This window comes from Primulina tabacum, chromosome 15 (assembly GCF_025594145.1).
Source record: "Primulina tabacum isolate GXHZ01 chromosome 15, ASM2559414v2, whole genome shotgun sequence".
Taxonomy (NCBI): domain Eukaryota; kingdom Viridiplantae; phylum Streptophyta; class Magnoliopsida; order Lamiales; family Gesneriaceae; genus Primulina; species Primulina tabacum.
The window spans coordinates 37,399,544-37,416,861 of NC_134564.1; the positions used below are offsets into that span (position 1 = coordinate 37,399,544).

At 35.2% G+C, this 17,318-nt stretch overlaps 3 protein-coding genes across 8 annotated transcripts; all 3 read left to right on the forward strand.

The window, feature by feature from the left end:
- Positions 1 to 3,055: 3,055 nt before the first annotated feature.
- On the forward strand, positions 3,056 to 6,151 carry LOC142526777 (uncharacterized). 4 transcript variants are annotated; one of them, XM_075631357.1, is made up of 4 exons: positions 3,056 to 3,253; positions 3,798 to 4,898; positions 4,985 to 5,698; positions 5,794 to 6,151. In XM_075631357.1, the coding sequence occupies exons 2-4, from the start codon at positions 4,077 to 4,079 to the stop codon at positions 5,818 to 5,820; spliced, it is 1,563 nt and encodes a 520-aa protein (XP_075487472.1). In that variant the 5' UTR covers positions 3,056 to 3,253; positions 3,798 to 4,076; the 3' UTR covers positions 5,821 to 6,151. The 4 variants fall into 4 exon arrangements, with proteins under 4 accessions (XP_075487472.1, XP_075487471.1, XP_075487473.1 ...); XM_075631356.1 differs by lacking the exon at positions 3,056 to 3,253 and adding an exon at positions 3,274 to 3,702; XM_075631358.1 differs by lacking the exon at positions 3,056 to 3,253 and adding an exon at positions 3,274 to 3,502.
- A 940-nt stretch (positions 6,152 to 7,091) lies between these two features.
- On the forward strand, positions 7,092 to 11,401 carry LOC142527763 (uncharacterized). Of its 3 annotated transcripts, none has more exons than XM_075632685.1 (8): positions 7,093 to 7,690; positions 7,770 to 7,830; positions 8,154 to 8,404; positions 9,217 to 9,421; positions 10,047 to 10,178; positions 10,291 to 10,391; positions 10,476 to 10,594; positions 11,179 to 11,401. In XM_075632685.1, exons 1-8 carry the CDS (start codon positions 7,280 to 7,282, stop codon positions 11,243 to 11,245), a joined length of 1,347 nt encoding a protein of 448 aa, XP_075488800.1. In that variant the 5' UTR covers positions 7,093 to 7,279; the 3' UTR covers positions 11,246 to 11,401. The 3 variants fall into 3 exon arrangements, 2 of the variants coding, with proteins under 2 accessions (XP_075488800.1, XP_075488801.1); XM_075632686.1 differs by having other exon boundaries at positions 10,342 to 10,391; XR_012815523.1 differs by lacking the exon at positions 11,179 to 11,401 and having other exon boundaries at positions 7,092 to 7,690; positions 10,269 to 10,391; positions 10,476 to 10,598.
- LOC142527762 (uncharacterized) lies at positions 11,254 to 17,080 on the forward strand. Its single transcript, XM_075632684.1, has 6 exons — positions 11,254 to 11,338; positions 12,250 to 12,297; positions 12,438 to 13,233; positions 13,328 to 13,543; positions 14,508 to 16,508; positions 16,596 to 17,080. The coding sequence occupies exons 3-6, from the start codon at positions 12,483 to 12,485 to the stop codon at positions 16,979 to 16,981; spliced, it is 3,354 nt and encodes a 1,117-aa protein (XP_075488799.1). The 5' UTR covers positions 11,254 to 11,338; positions 12,250 to 12,297; positions 12,438 to 12,482; the 3' UTR covers positions 16,982 to 17,080.
- Positions 17,081 to 17,318: the final 238 nt, after the last annotated feature.

A 17,318-nucleotide genomic window follows, 5' to 3' on the forward strand; every position in this document is an offset into this window, starting at 1 on the left:
GATGTTTATGTCCACATATGTGGTAGTATAAATTTTATCAGGTGGTAATCTCATTCGGATTTATAGAGAACATTGTTTAGATATTGTGAACATCATTAGAATGTTGGGCATATATTTAAGAAACCCGACATTGGATTATTAATCGGATTATGCGGTACATAAAGTGAACTAAGGATTTTATGCTCACACATCGAAAATCTGACATTTGGAAATAGTTGGATATTTAGAATCCGAATAAAGCTGCGGAATTTTATCACCGGTAATGATCAATGATCTAAGAAACTATTGAGGATCAATTGTGATAATAAAGCCGCTATATTATACTTAAAGAACAACTGAAACTTGTCAAAGTCAAAATATATTGACATGAAGTTTTCAGTTGGAAGGAAATAATTCAGAGTGGTTATGTGTCAATTGAGCATGTTATTGCAAACTCTATAATTGCGGATGCGGTTGTCATGGGTTGGCCACCCAAGATTTTTTGGGCATGTGACACACATTGGTGTTGTCCATATAGTTGATATGCCTGTACAGTGGGAGTTTGTATTCGGTTTGAGCATTGACTCATTTGACATTATTTAAGTTTCTGTACAGACTAAGGGTTATTTGAATTACTCTGAAATAAAGTGATGACTTTCATTGCAGTTTAGCATTTGGTTGAAAGTCTGTTATTGGACTCTTTGAGTCATTAGGAGGATAAGTTGGAAATACATGTTTTATTCTTGGATCACATTTATGTATCTCCATGCTACACATCCATACTTGATCTATGTTATTGATTATGCTAATACTGTGATCATTGAAGGGTCTAGTGATTTTAAATGTAGCGATGACTGCTTTGGTTCAATATTGGTGTAATTGATAGACCAGATTGTTAAGGAATATTTTGGTTTAGATAGCAAGAGCTCAATCCAGTTTTTGCATGTACAATATCCGGATAACTTATGTGGCCCAAGTGGGAGATTGTTGGAATTATTTTGTGGGCTCACATAATTTAATTAATTGTACATGGACAAGCTATCTAATAAAGGACCCAATAAAGTGATCTAATTAATTATGGGTTTCCAAAGTATTAAATAAATTGGTATGGTCCACCTTATGTGTAGAAACCCAACCCAATTAGGTCTTCTGTGATAGGTTGAAGACTGCTAATGTTATATAAGGTTATGGTCCCCAAGGCACAGAGAATATAACACAGAATACATACGGCACACGTATTCTAGATCTCTCTCCTTCTCTCATCAAAGGCAAGAATAAGGTGGTCGATTCTCTGTTGCCTTGGAAGATCCATAACTCTGACGGTATATCAATCAATGGATTCTGGTACGTGTTTACTGTTATTCATATTTTCTGATAATTCGACATGAATTCATGGCGTGTTGTGATATATGGATTTAATCACATGATTTATAGATTGATTTTATTAAATCTCCAACAACAATGTCTTTAAACACTTTAGTTCCAACATGAAACAATATTAACCTGTAAAAATATGAGAAAAAATAAATCTTATAAAGATATTTTTCGTTTTCCCCTTTTAAATCTAACATTATTTTATTCCGCAAGGCATATATTATGTTAAAACAAAAAACAGTGACCCCGACCATATATTGTCCCATGCAATAAATTAATTAATTAGTTCCTGATTGATTAGTCAAGGCTGCTCCGGTATACGTATTAGAGATCTCACATGCAGGAGGCACCAAACATCCTTGCTTTACGCCCGCATTTGTTACTTTTCCAAAGGATAACTGGGCCACGATGACAATAAATAAATAATCTATATCATTAAAATGTATAATATTAATACTTGAAAAACCTAATCTCTTGAAAAAAAGCAGAAGAACATGGGAACAGAAGAAATTGAACGCAATCGACTTTATAAACATTAACGACAAATCCACGAGCATTGAATTTTAATTTCTTTTGGTATGGTTACCATCAATCACGGGGAATTTTTAGCCCAAATTGTACGTCATTTGTCACATTGCACCAAAATTACATTCATCGTATTTTCAATATTTTTGTTCGTACTTGTGGAAATGGTAAGGGCACTTATTGGCGAAATATGTTTTTCACTTTATACCACCCAAAATTAATTTTTAATATTTTAATATATCGAAGATTTTTTCTAAAAAAAAAAAACAGACTGTGAACTTGGGCTCATCAAATTTACTATAAAGAAGCTTGAGCTCATGAATATGGTCGATGGGTGAATTAATATTTGGAGTTTGACAAAGGAGGCAAGCTCATCATTATATTTTTAATGTTTTATACCGTGAATAAAATGTATAGTAACGTAAGCTAGTTTAAGCAACTAATGTTGTGCTCAAATTTGAGATAGAAAAATTGGTCCACTCGAAGCTCAATTAGTGTTTCAGGTCACTAAGTTTTATACAATTAAGGGAAAATTATATTTTTTGCGATTTCAGTCTTCTATTTTATCAGATTTTAGTTTTAGCTCATTAATTTTTTCTAGTTCTAGTCATTTTTTCGACATGTAAACAATGTATTGTTGATGTTTTGCCTAAGTGATGTTGACACACGTGTTCAAATGAAGAAGACTAAAATTGTCAAAAAAATTAAATAGGTATGACGAACTAAAATGTGATAATATAAATGACTAAAATCGTAAAAATTAAATATATAAGTCTAAAATTACACTTTTCTCTATAATTAAGATTAAAGTCAAACTTAACAAATTTTTCCATACCTTAATGTAAATATCTATAATTTAATAAAAAGAGAGGTCCCCTCAACTATATAATTTTGGGAATTGTTGGGGTATAAACAGGGCGCGAAATAAAGGCAGTTGGGGTTAACTGTCATTATAATCCAACGGCGGTATATACGTGACGTTTGCCCACTCCATCTCCAGGCTATATAAGCAGCATACGAAAAAAGTGAGCGGCTGGAAAAAAGAACACGATTACACAAGTAGGATGGAAATCAAGAAAATTTGAGTTTGGTATTTATTAATATTAATTTTCTTTTGGGATTGCGGCTCACCTCACCAGTGTCCAAAATCCACATGCATTTGGCAATCACTCGTCTACATTCTCCGCTCTACTAAATATTCATCACCACAAGCAACAAAGGATTTGTTCAGTTTTTTTTTTTCCTCTCCCCCACTCTCTCTCACTCACTCACTCATTTTTTTCTTACTTCTCACGCCTTTTCACCAGTTTTCTTCCCATAATTTGCGGAGTGCGCATTCCTTCTCTCTCTCACTCTCTCTCTCTCTCTGCCTTGGGTGAGTGAAGATGCATCTGGGTTTTGTTTATTTGGTGTTTTCTTTGATTTTTATTATATATTTCTTTTTCTGTTATGAGGATTTTATGATCCCATTTCAATGTTTTAGGGTGTGTGCTGGAAATTTAATCTATATATGATTGTTTCTTTCTAACTGTTATGCTTGCTTGTCACTCTTGGAAGGAAAAAAAGATTATGGCCCTGTTTCTTGACCAAGCGTGCTTCTTGTGAGAATGAATGGTGTTACTTGGTCAATTTCTTTTTTTATTGTTTTATTTAGTTCTTGACGGGTTTCGTACAACATTTTTGCGTCTGGAATTGATGGGCATTCAAGAAATCTTGGCTAGACATTGTTCCCCTTTTCCTGCTTAGATTTTCTAAGCTCTTGGATGTGAAATAATTAAGCCACTAAAATCAATTGCTCACTGATGAGTTCTGGTGGAGTATCAAGTAAATGCTTGGTTAATTCATTAGCTGTTGGTTAGTCTTGTGATTTGACACTGTTTGTAATGAATTTTAAAGATGCGATTTTGTTTCTGAATCAGATTTTGATATCCAAGCGAGCCGATGGAGAACAGGCAACTAAATTTCGATGCTCCTCTTCTATCCGTACGGCGATTTTCATCACCCATACGCTCTTCAGAGCTTGTAAATCGCAATGAGATCGAAAATATACAACCCTATGGACAGAAGTCCCTTCCGTTAATGGAGGAGGTGACAAAACCAGCTTCAGTTCCATTTCACTGGGAAAAAATCCCGGGAAAATCGAAAGGTAGAGTCTACACGCCAGAGGAACCTTCGATTACACCAGGCTTCCACCTGCCATGGTATCAGATGCCATTAGACGCAATTCGGGTGAACTTCCAAGGATGGCACCGGGAAGGATATCAGATCCCTTGAGATACAATTCGGGTGAAAGTCCGAAGTTCCTGCCGGGAAGGGTGTCGAGTTCTTCAAGATACAATTCAGGTGAAAGATCGAGTGATCAGAATATTTATAGGACTCAGATTGAAACAATATCTTTCATGGACCATGTCAGTCTTCTGGAGAAATTGAATGAGAGTTTAGATTGTAAAGATGAATCTGATGCAGTAAGTGAAAATGAGGAATGTTGCGATAAACTTTACTCGCTTTCACGAACAGAATCATCATCCTTTAACTATAGTGTAAGTGGTCTCAGTGGATACCATAGTTCATGTGTGAAACCATCCGGGACATTCTCTGTCGATGTTCAAACACGAGATTTTATGATGAATAGATTCCTACCAGCAGCCAAGGCTGTTGTTTTGGAGACACCGCAATATGTCGTGAAGAAGCCGTTAGCGGTGAACCAGCCACCAAAAGAACAGATAAAGAAGGTGATTTCTTGTGAGAATAAGCCTTTACAAAAGCAGTGCGGTTTTGATTCCAATCAGAAACATAGCGAGTATACGGATAATGTGGAAAGCGAAAATGAAAAGGAGTGTCCCGTTCCAGTGAAAAAGCGGGGGAAAATTTGGGGGATTATCCCTCGGCTGTGTGTGAAGAATACTTTGTGCCTCTTTAGTCCTTTGCCAGGAATGAAATTGAGAACCCACACTCCAAATTTTTCAGCTGGTGAAATTAGGCGACCAACTCAAAAAGCATACAGCGGACCTCTGTACAAGGTAATTCTGAAGTTTAACTTGTGCATATGTAGGAAAAACTACGGTAAATATAAAATTTATAACTGTAATATTTTGAAATCCTGCAGAATTCTTGTCATCCGACTCCTCAGAAAAAATTTCATTCCGGATTGTTATTTCGGGACCTTCAAGAAATGGAGAAAAAACTAGCTGGTGATTCGAATCAGATTTTGAGTTCTCTTGGCTCATATAAATCAGGACCACCCCCCTTGAGGCGTAACAGAAGTGGTGGCATATCTCCATACCGAAATGAATCTACGAAGCCTCCATTCCGTGAAGGAGTGGGCTTTCTTGGACTTCCCAAGGAAGTTGAGAAAGACAGTGCCAAGAAAATCACATCTTCCCTCAAAATGTTTTTGGCCTTGCAAGATGTATCGAGGAATCAGATAAATGGCACCCTGAAGCCTGAATGTGCCATTGATGGAATGAAGGATGTTAAAATGAATCAACTACCCAATCAAGAATCCAGGCCACCTTTAGAATCTTCTGATGTAAATTTTGGTGCAAAAGAAGAAAATAGCCTGAAGTCTGATCATCAAAGAGAATTTGATCCTGCCTGTATGAAGTCTCTCTTACCTCCACCGTTACCAAAATCACCTTCCGAATCATGGCTTTGGCGTACACTGCCTTCCATTTCTTTGGGCAATCAGTTTTCGCATCAGCGGAGCAAAAGCCCATTTGACCCTAGGAAACAGGTCCCGCAAGGTTCGAAGACTGACACCAAATGGGAGACTATAGTAAAATCTTCTTGCTTACGACATGATCACGTTCGCTATTCAGCGGTAACCTCGCCTTTACCTTCTTTACTGAACTTTGTATTGTAATTGGCAAGTTTTATATTTTACTATGTTATGATCCTTTCCATTTTCTTTGACAGGAGCTATTGCCGTTTGGATCTCATTGAAGGTACTATTCGTAGAAAAGGAGAAATGATGGGAGAATCCGTCCGTTTCTGTCTACTCTTCCTGTTTCCATCCATGCTCAAATACAAGTGCGAGATATTTTTCCAGCACTTTGTGATTTTTTACTTAGTTGCATATTCACGTGGTGCTATGTCACACGATCTAATCCAGAAAACTAATTCTGGAATACATGCCTTCATATAAGATTTACATGTCATACATTTACACCCACTTTATGTATAATTATGTATAACTCCACTTGCGGCAGCTGGGTTGAAGATTGAGACATAGACTTCACTTGGTTTGTTTTCGGTGCAAGCATTTTTGAATTACGAAAATAAAAACATGCATTATTCTTTTAAATATATTTTTATTCATCTCATATTTACCTAAATAATTGTTATTTTTAGTTACCATTATTATGTTATATTTTAATCCAATATACTATATTTTAATAGTTAATATACCACACAAATTAATAAAAAACCGAACATATCATTAACGATAAACAAATATCTTCTTCAAAAGCAAAACCAAGCGTGTATCATATTATCCACTGCAATCTCAAAAATTATATTTCATAAATTTCACTCAACAAAAACACCGACAATATATATATTAGGGAAAAAGGTCTTTATTTTAAACATAATATTCACAGTCATAATAATAATAATAAATATTATACCTCGTGTCTTGGTTTTAGAGTGGAAGCGGTAAAAGAGGACATAGGAATACCGGTGTTTATCGCTCGGTTCACTTCCTTGTTTTTTATTTCGGTTTTTTCGGTTTTCGGTTTTACTAATATATAATCCGATATACGAACTATTTTTTTTCGATTCAGTTTTTTACTGAAATAGTTCGATTATTTCGATTATAATACAATTATTTAAATTACTAAGATAAATATATTGTAAAATATAATATGTTATCTTTTTCAATGATTTTTTTATAAAACATTTAAATATAAAGTCTAAATGAATTACATAAATAACAATCAAATAAATATTATTCAAAATAATTCATCTTTGACTGATATCATCTCAAAAAATATATAATAAAAATAAAATTATTAATTTAATGTAATTTCGGTTTGTTCGATGACATAAATAATCCAAAACCTAACCAAATAAATTTCGTTTTAATATTTATATCCGATTATAAAATTTGGTTTTCGGTTCAATTTATTGTTCGATTTTTTGGATTTGAATTTTCAGTTTTTTGGATTTTATTCGAAATTTAAACGCCCATTGTTCGAATATATGTGTAAGAGCCCTTTCCGATTCGATGTGCTTATGTTTCCTGAATCTTAAAAACAAAGCTCCGCTCTCGATATTTTGTTCCCAAAATCCTATATTCAGTTCTCTGAATTCTCAGTTCTATTTACAATTCGAAGATAGAAGACAAGTAAGAATTGCAGATATTAGGAAAGAAATCCTAGACTAGGGTTTTGATTTGGTAGAAATGGCATCGAAGAAGAAAGCGTCAGAGGGCATAGCGTTGTTGTCCATGTATGGAGACGAAGACGATGAAATGGAAGGCGCCGAGGAACAGGACGAAAATATTCAAGAAGAAGAAATCCCCTCCATCGCGCCGGATGTCGTTATGGTGAAAGATGAAGATGATCTTAGTGCCTTTGGCAATGAAAATGCATCGCAGAAACAGGAAGATCGAGGTCTGAATGCTATTTCTCCTAATAAGCTCTTTAATTACGGTACTTCCTCGGCAACTGCCTCTCCACTGTTATCTCGCGTCTCACCTCGACCGCCGCAACATACGGTTGGTTTGGATCTGAACTTGGCTCATGTTCAAAAGAATCGGCTGACGATTGTGGATTATGGGCACGAGGAGGGGGCAATGTCTCCTGAAGCTGAGGTATACATTTGTAAACGTACTGAAAGGTATTGAATTCTATTTTTTTTTCCAATTTGGATTGAATGATCGTTGATTGTAGGATGGTGAAATAGTGGCGACTGGTCGAGTAATGTATGGGGAGCAGCTTCAAACCAGTGACGGTGCGTAAGGCCGTCTATTTTTCTCTTTTGCCTTATCTGTTGAATTTAATAATTTATTTGGATGGATTTTTGTTTTATGATTGTTAGAACTGCCTATGGCACCTAATTTTAGAGACATTAAAGTATTCAAAGATATAGATTCTAAAATTAGGATATTGAATTGGTAATTTCATTTCCATTTGAAATACTTTATGGTATGCTCCATTTGTTTATGAATTATGAGGTTGAAATCTGTATTTTGAAATGCATCAAGCTTGAAAATGGATTGGAAGCTTTTTTTTTTGCTGGAGTTGTTCTTAAGTTTGTAATTGCTGTTAATTTAGGTGAGTTTTGGGATAACAGATCACCAAGAAGTGCTCGGCTCGCAACATCTAATACTCAAACTGCGACGCCTCAATTATTGGATGCAATCGATCAACCTGAGTCTGATAGCATGAATTGTGCAATTAATGCATCGGAATCTGCAGAGACTGAAGATGCTGTTAAGGTTTCTACTGAAGAGCAAAGGGATATGGATCCATTGGACAAATTTCTTCCCCCACCTCCAAAGGAAAAGTGCTCAGAGGAACTGCAAGTAAGTCCCTGCTTTTTAGTGGAAGGACTACATTATAATATTTTATGTTAAGCTGATGTAGAATCTACCTTGAAGGGTATATTTATGTAACCTTTTCATCTACTGTAATTTGATTCCATCTATTTATATGGAAAATATTTACTAATGACCTTTTAATTTTCATTGCTATTTAATAGTTTTTTTAAAATGTTTTTGTTGCTATATATTGAAGTGAAATTATCTTTATATATATACATTATAATAAAGCATGCATAGTGCCCCTTATTTTGATTAGGCTCGTGCGTCGCCATGCTCCTTGCCCCTTGCTGCTTCTTGCGCCGTAAATAACTATGATTTGAAAGCCTTGTTGTAGCTATTTTAGAGGATATTGTTTTTGTATTGCAAAATGAGCGTCTAGTTTGTGAGTGCAGAGGTGTACTCAAATGCAGTTATGCACATTTTGCTTGTATTTTTTACAGCATATCTTGCCACCTTTGGTTAGCTAATATCTTCACCGATACAATCAACATATATTCTTGCCCTTGCAAATTTACACGTTCTATGAACTAGTCTAGCGTTTAAAAAAATCAACGTGGACCATCCATGTTGCAAGGTAGGACGCATAATGGAATATTCGTGATAGAAAGAAGGAACTATAACATACTTTCTCAGTCTAACTATTCAGTAGCAATAAATTTGTTATTTGTCAGTTGTATTATCGAAATCTGCATAAATTCGTTATTTGTCAGTTGTATTATCGGTTTCATCTTGCTATGATTTCTCGTGCTATTTTTCAATACATTCTTCAACTTTCTAATCCTTTGTTGTTTCAGGAGAAGATTATCAAGTTTCTTGCACTGAAGAAGACAACTGGAAGAAGTTTCAATGCGGAGGTGCGCAATAAGAAGGAATATCGAAACCCTGACTTCTTGTTGCACGCTGTGACTTACCAAAATATTGATCAGATAGGATCTTGCTTCAGTAAAGATGTTTTCGACACTCATGGATACGAAAAAAGTGACTTCTATGATGAAATAGGTTAGAATTCATTTGTAATTTATTTAGATTTGTTTGATTGCCGTCTAGTGATTTGTATTCCCATTTATGTTCTAATTTCATTTTAATCGAACTGTTTTTGATCATTTGGTTTTATTTGGTTGGTGTGTATCCATGCTAAAAATTTGTCAAATCTATGAAATATCTACCCCTTTATAACCTTTTGTAGAATATGTTGAAAATTTTGAAAACAAACCTATGTGCTCGATTAATAAGATCCTCTGAACTTGTTATTGAGCTCTGAATACATTCTCTTATATCATTCACTTCTTTCTACATATTGGTGCTTTTATCGTCTTTATAAACATTTTAAACATGCCTGAGATGTGTATGAAGAACTAACTTCTTTCTGAAGTGTTTGCCCTAATGTTTTATTGTGGGGTTTCTATGTCGGGTGTATTTCTTCTATCTTTATCTTCGATCTGGGACATAAGTTGAGTATAAATATTCTTAAACACCCTCCGGACTCTTATCATGTGTAGCTTCCTTTCGTAATGTGTTTCTGAGTCGTATGTTTGGATGACCGATACATAATCGCCGTCTTGTCTCGTGTCGTGAAGTTCTTTAACCATATCTTCAAGTTTTTGCGTTTGTCTTCTGCAAATAGAAGCTGATATTAGGCGGGAGGTGGAAAGGAGGGAGCAAGAAAAGAAGAAAAATCCAAAGGTTGACTTTGTTTCTGGAGGAATGCAGCAGGGAAATGTTGTTCCTACTCCAAAGATTCACACACCAATTCCAGGTCCTTAAGTTTTTGTCAGCCTGTAACATCATATATCCATAAAATGGCTTGTTTTTTGAAAATATATTAGGATTGATACCTTCTTGTTAGTTGGTGTTTCTATGCACTTTAGGATTGACCGCGGTTGCTGGTGGTGTGTCTAATATAACACCGGTTGCTGTAGATGTTGCAGCTCGAGATGGGAGACATAAAAAAAAGTCAAAGTGGGACAAGGTTCACTCATTCACTTTCCATCTGCTTAAAGATATTTATGGATTATTTCAAGATTGATGATAATCTCAATCATATTGGTTTCAGGTGGATGTTGATCAAAGGAATTTTAATCCGGTTGGAGGTCAGGAAACTCTGTCTGCTATTGGTGCTCATGCAGCCCTTATCTCTGCTGCTAAAGCTGGTAGTGGATACTCTGCTTTTGCGTAAGTTTTCATATGTGAATCTCAATTGATTACTCGAAACATCCATCTTCTAGTTCACACTTTGGTGGTGATATTCTTTTTTGATATTGACTTCAGCGTTGGAAATGTTGAAAATTGTGCTTCTATGTTGTGGTAACTTTTTATGAAACGATCATCAGAGATTATGTGAACAACCTGCTGGATTGTCATTAATATGTCTTCTGCAGCACTTATACATGAGGCTGCATGTTGAACCCTACTGTCCAAACTTCTTATGACGAAGGAATTACTTGTGCTGATTCAACTTGAATAGAGCTGCTTTTTGAAATTTATTTTCTGTACATGGCTTTATGTCTCGGTTTAGAGGAGAGGTAATGGTGGGTCTAGCAGAGGTGGAAGTGATGGGGATATTCAATACAGTTTTGATAGTTATATTCAAATACTGAAAACATATAGTCTTGTCTTATGATGGACTTGGGGAGCTGAAGAAACATTACTGTAGATGCATATGCATTCTAGATAAGGTCGGTCTGAGTAATTGCCGTTTCAGCTGTCAAAATAATACTAGGTTTCTTGAATTAATGGTCTAATATCTATTGTGGCAGGCAACAAAGGAGAAAGGAGGCAGAAAATAGGCGATCCAGTGAAAGAAAATCGGAGAAAAGATCGTAGTATCGACTCTTTCGATACAAACATTTACATTCATATTAAGACGGCCCGCGTGAAAGAGATGAAAGGAATGATGCTGAAAGCAATTTTAAACTTGTATCCTTCAACGAAACCGTTCTGTATACTTCCACCTTTTAGTTGATTTAGTCATAGTTATTATTTAAACTCTATAAGTCATATATAATATTCTTTTAATCATGGAAAATTTATATAATAATAATCAATAAAACCATTAAAATATGTTTCATAAAAAAATGAAACAATAATTTTAAGCTCTAAAACTTACTATTTATTATTTATGAATTTAAACTTTTTTAAAATTATAATTCGTCAAAAATGTAAAGTTTTTAGACAGTATTTAATATTTATCAATAAGAGAATGAATAATTTATCCTTAATTTTTCTTCAATTAATTTATCATTAATTTTGGTACGTTAATTTTTTTTTTAGTAAAGTCCGGTCAACTGGAAGGAAAACTGGCATCCTATGGTGCTGTAATTTTCATGGAATTTATCGGACACAATTCATTGTACTGGTGGAAATATTTTTCGTGAAACTTAAAATATGAGCAAGACTTGACTTGCTTGTGTCTTACGCTTCAGGTACGAGGTGGGGATCAGTGTGGTGTTTGATTTCTTTCTTCGTTTACCGAGCATTCTTGTCTGAATACCTTTAGGACTATTTTCTTGAAACTTTCTTGTAGAAAATGGAATATGTAAATAAAATTACAGTACAAACTCTATTTTCCCGTACCAATTCCTTTTCCATGTAACATAAAATCCTGGACTCAAATTATTTTTCCAGTTTGGCTGGGCCATTGTCATTGACTTGATAATATAGTGGAAGACTTCAAAAACTCAATGATATAATGAAAAACAAGCCAGACGCTGATGGACATTTATCCTAGACTACAAAAAATATTATGGGGGGAAATGGAAAATCCGACTACGTTCATCTTGCCGCAGTTTTATTCCTGCACTCTTTATTGGCTAACTTAGCCACTGCAGAAACCAGTATCACTACCGATAAAACCGCACTTCTTGCCTTAAAGGCATGCGTCACTTCAGATCCTTATGGTGTCCTCAGAAACTGGACCCTTTCATCTTCAGTTTGCAATTGGATTGGAGTCACTTGCGGATCTCGCCATCGTAGAGTTATTTACTTGAATATGTCGAACATGGATCTTACTGGAAGCATCCCTCCTGAACTCGGAAATCTCTCCTTTCTTGCTTCACTTGACATGATAGGCAACCATTTCAGCGGAATTCTTCCTGAGAATTTGGCTCGTCTGCGAAGATTGATATTAGTCAGACTGACAGACAACAACTTCCAAGGGGAAGTTCCTAGCTTGTTCAGTTTCTTGCCTCAACTTCGGTATTTGGTTTTAAGAAACAACAAGTTTACTGGTTTGAGCTTATTCCTGCAGTCGATCTCTAATGAAACAGGGCTCGAGATTTTAGACATGTCATTTAATGCTCTTCAAGGTAAAATTCCGGAGTCTATAGGCAATCTTCGTAATCTCAGGGTTCTGAACATGGACAACGATCATCTTTCTGGTTCCATCCCTTCTTCACTAGGGAACATGTCGCATTTAGAGAGATTGAGTATGGCAAATAATTCAATCCACGGAATGATTCCAGAAGGCATTGGGAATCTACTTAATCTGAATTATTTAAATCTGCAACAAAACCGGCTAACAGGGTCTATTCCATTTAGCATCTTCAACATATCGACATTACAAGTCCTATCTTTCGCAGAGAATAAATTATCTTGCACTCTTCCGGATGACATGTTCTTTGGACTTCCGTTACTTCAAGGGCTTTATCTATCTTCCAATGATATATTCGGTCAAATTCCATCCAGCATTTCTTCATGCTCTCAGCTTCAAACCATAAACTTGTCAGATAACAGAATGACTGGAACCATACCACCAGAAATCACGGATCTAGAGATGCTTGAGTTCTTATATCTTGGTCACAACGAGTTAACAGGTACAACTTTTACCTGGACACAGTGTTCTATATTTTTTTATCATGCACGTTTTTGTAAATTTCAGATTACTTTTCACTTTTTTGAATTTGTTAGGCACAATTCCATCTGAGATTGGCAAACTTCAAAATCTCCTGGACTTGGGCATGGAATACAACTTTCTTAGTGGTTCTATACCGCGTAGCCTGTTCAACATCACATCTTTGAGGATCCTATGGTTGTCAAAAAATAAACTAAGTGGATCCTTATCCGAAGAATTTGGGAATCTGACCATGCTGAAGGAGCTTTTTCTTAGGGAGAATAGGTTCACAGGTATGAAGATTCATAATGTAAACTTATCTTTTTCATGTTACTAGTAAACAACGTGTGCTTCAAAAGTAAGAACAGTTTTTTGGTGTCCAGTTAATTAATTGGATTAAAGATTATATTCATGTTGAGTATTTTGAAATGGGACGATGTTAAAACGTACGAATATAACTAATTATGTCAATCAATACAATATTTCAAATTCGTTTCTTTTTTAATCTTTGCGTCTTAATTATGTTGTATTATGTTATTTTGTTTTTTTCTTGGTGATATAATTTTTTACTTATCTTTTCATTGTCTTATTAGATTTATTTTCTATTTCGCATACTACTGCTTTTGAAACAATTGTAATAATTGATATTTTAATATAATAATAATAATATGTTAAATGAATTTTCATGATAAACAAATAAAAAATAATAATTTAAATTTCTAAAAAAAAGGAAAAAATCAGTAACTTTTTTTATTTATTACTTTAGTATTTTATTTTAATTCCTTGAACTTTTTTAAGTCATGAATAATATTCCTGTGATCATTTATTGATAAATAAAAATTTATTTGACAAGGAAAAATTATACAATAATTATACAATAAATTGGCATAAAAAATTATATTATTCTAATAAAATTCTACTGTCACATAAATAAACGGGATTTTATAACCGATGATATATATAATTCTCATTTTAAATATTTAACTGAAGTAAAACCATTAAATTTTATTTTCATAAAAATTAAAATAATAATTTTAAGATCCAAAACTTATTTTTTATTATTTGTCAATTTAAACTGTATCATTATAATGTTTTTAGACAATATTAATTAATAGGAGAATAAATAATTTATCATTAATTTTGATATATTTGACTAACTCCTGTGTTACGTTGATGATATTGGTTTGTATCATGAGTGTAAATTTATAGAGTGAAACTGGTGTTTAGATCAATGACAGGTTGGTTTTGTATTCTCAGGTTTGATACCACAAAGGTTCAGTGAACTTCAACAATTAACGGAACTGGACATGAGTCTGAGTCGGTTAAGTGGTTCCATACCTTGGGGAATTTTCAACATCTCGACACTGACGGTGATTGCACTGACGGGAAATAACCTCACCGGCAAACTTCCATTAGATATTGGTCATCTTCTTCCAAATCTTGGAGGACTTTACCTTGCTGAAAACAACTTAGACGGTCGGCTTCCATGTTCTATCTTAAATTGTTCTGAGCTCACTTTTCTTGAACTTTCGGAAAATGAATTCACTGGTCCTATTCCAACTTCTCTTGGGAACTTGAGAGCTCTACGTTACCTGGGTTTGGAGGCGAACAATTTCATAACTGAATCCTCTTCTCCTGAATTGAGCTTTATCACCTCCCTGATGAACTGCAGAGACTTGACATATTTGGCTATCAGTTTTAATCCACTAAATGGTGTTCTTCCTATCTCCATTGGGAATCTTTCTTCATCCCTACAGACTATTCACGCGAACCATGCCAAAATCAAGGGTCGCATCCCAAATGAAATCGGTAATTTAAGTGGATTGGTTACTTTATATCTTGCAACAAATGATTTGACTGGATTTATTCCAAAAACACTTGATGGTTTATCGAAACTTCAAGGGTTATCTCTTGCGGCCAACCAAATATCAGGATCCATTCCGAATGACGTATGCAAGTTAAAGAACTTGGTAGTATTAGACTTGAGCGAAAATCAGCTCACTGGCTCAGTTCCAGAATGCTTAGGAAATGTCTCTTCTTTAAGGGAGATATTTCTGAATCTCAACAACTTGTCTTCTGGTATACCAGATAGCCTATGGAATTTGGAGGATCTTCTGGCGCTCGACATTTCCTCAAATTTCTTCACCGATTCTCTCTCCCCTCGATTAGGAAATCTAAAAATGGCAACTTCAATTAACTTGTCAATGAACCAGCTATCGAATGATATTCCCGCTACAATTGGACAATTGCAAAGCTTAACTGATCTCTCTTTGGCTCATAATAGATTTCAAGGATCCATTCCCGAGTCCATGGGTGATATGTTTAATTTGGAGTCCCTGGATATTTCCCATAATAAGATCTCTGGTACGATTCCCAAGTCCTTAGAGGCACTTAAACATCTCGAGCATTTCAATGTTTCTTTCAATGAATTATCAGGAGAGATACCAACTGGTGGTCCTTTCAGTGACTTTTCCGGCGAAACCTTCATGTTCAATAGTGCATTATGTGGTAGTCCGAGGTTTCAAGTCCCATCTTGCCAAGGATCAAAGCACCGACCGAAAGCGAAGAAAGTTCTAAGAGTTGCATTTATCGCTTTAGGTATTGCTACATTTGTATTTGTCATCACCCTGACCCTGATAGGGGTCAAGTACCGAAGGAGAAACAAATCTACAGTTATACTGGAAGATGTATTATCTTCGGTAGGACCTCCAAGACTTTCCTATTATGAGCTTTTACAGGCAACAAATGGATACAGTGAAAGCAATTTTCTTGGTAAGGGGGGCTTCAGTTCAGTGTATAAAGGTATTTTGAAGGACGGGGCAGTTTTTGCGGTAAAGGTTTTCAACATGGAACTTGAAGGTGCGTTGAACAGTTTTGATACCGAATGTGAAGTATTGCGTAATCTTCGCCACAGAAATCTGGCTAAAGTCATCAGTAGTTGCTCCAATCAAGACTTCAAGGCATTAGTGCTTGAATTCATGCCCAATGGGAATCTGGAGAAATGGTTGTATTCCGAGTCATATTTCTTGAATATCATGCGAAGGTTGAATATAATGATAGACGTGGCGAGTGCATTGGAATATCTACATCATGGTTACTCAACACCTGTGGTTCACTGTGATTTGAAGCCTAATAACGTCCTTCTAGATGAAAACGTGATTGCACATGTCAGTGATTTCGGTATTGCAAAACTGTTGGGCGAAGGAGTAAGTATGAAACAGACGAGGACTCTCGCATCATTGGGTTACATGGCTCCAGGCAAATCCTTTTACCTTCACTTTTTTCTTCTTTTTTTTTCCATTCAACGTCTTTTCTTAGCATTTTGTTTGAATCTGTCCTTTTCAGAGTATGGATTGGAAGGTTTGGTTTCTACAAGATGTGATGTGTACAGCTACGGTGTCATGTTATTGGAAACCTTCACGGGAAAACGACCGAGCGACGAAATGTTTGATGGGCAGTTGAACCTAAAGAACTGGGTGCAGAGTTCAATGCCTAATGCATTAGCACAGGTTATTGACGGAAACTTAATACGAGCCGAGGAAGAAAATTTCAACGAACTACAGTATTTTGTTTCCTCTGTTTTGGAATTGGCTCTGAATTGCTTGGAAGAATCTCCTGGTAGAAGGATGAACATGAAAGATGTCCTGGCACAACTCGTGAAAGTGAAAACTCAGTACGTGTTATACCATACAGACACTGACCTCAGAAATATTGCCGATGAACTTTCATAATCCAGCCAGCTTGAAAATGTACAAGCCAGTTTATGTTATACCATACAGACAGGGACCTCAGAATTTTTATAATTCTGATAATTTAACTATTTTTCATAATTTTTAAGGGAAATTTTCGTAAAAATCGGTTTATAAAATTTGTTCAAAAACCTTTCGAATGGAATTAAGTTCGATCGAGAAAATTCACTATACTGGTTTCCCTACCTGTAGATAATAATACATTTTGGCGCAAAATATTTTGGCTAAAAACAACTTATTTTCTTCTACAAAATAACTTTTTTTTTATAATTATAATGAAAATTAAATTAAATTTAAAATTAAAAAAAACTAACACAAT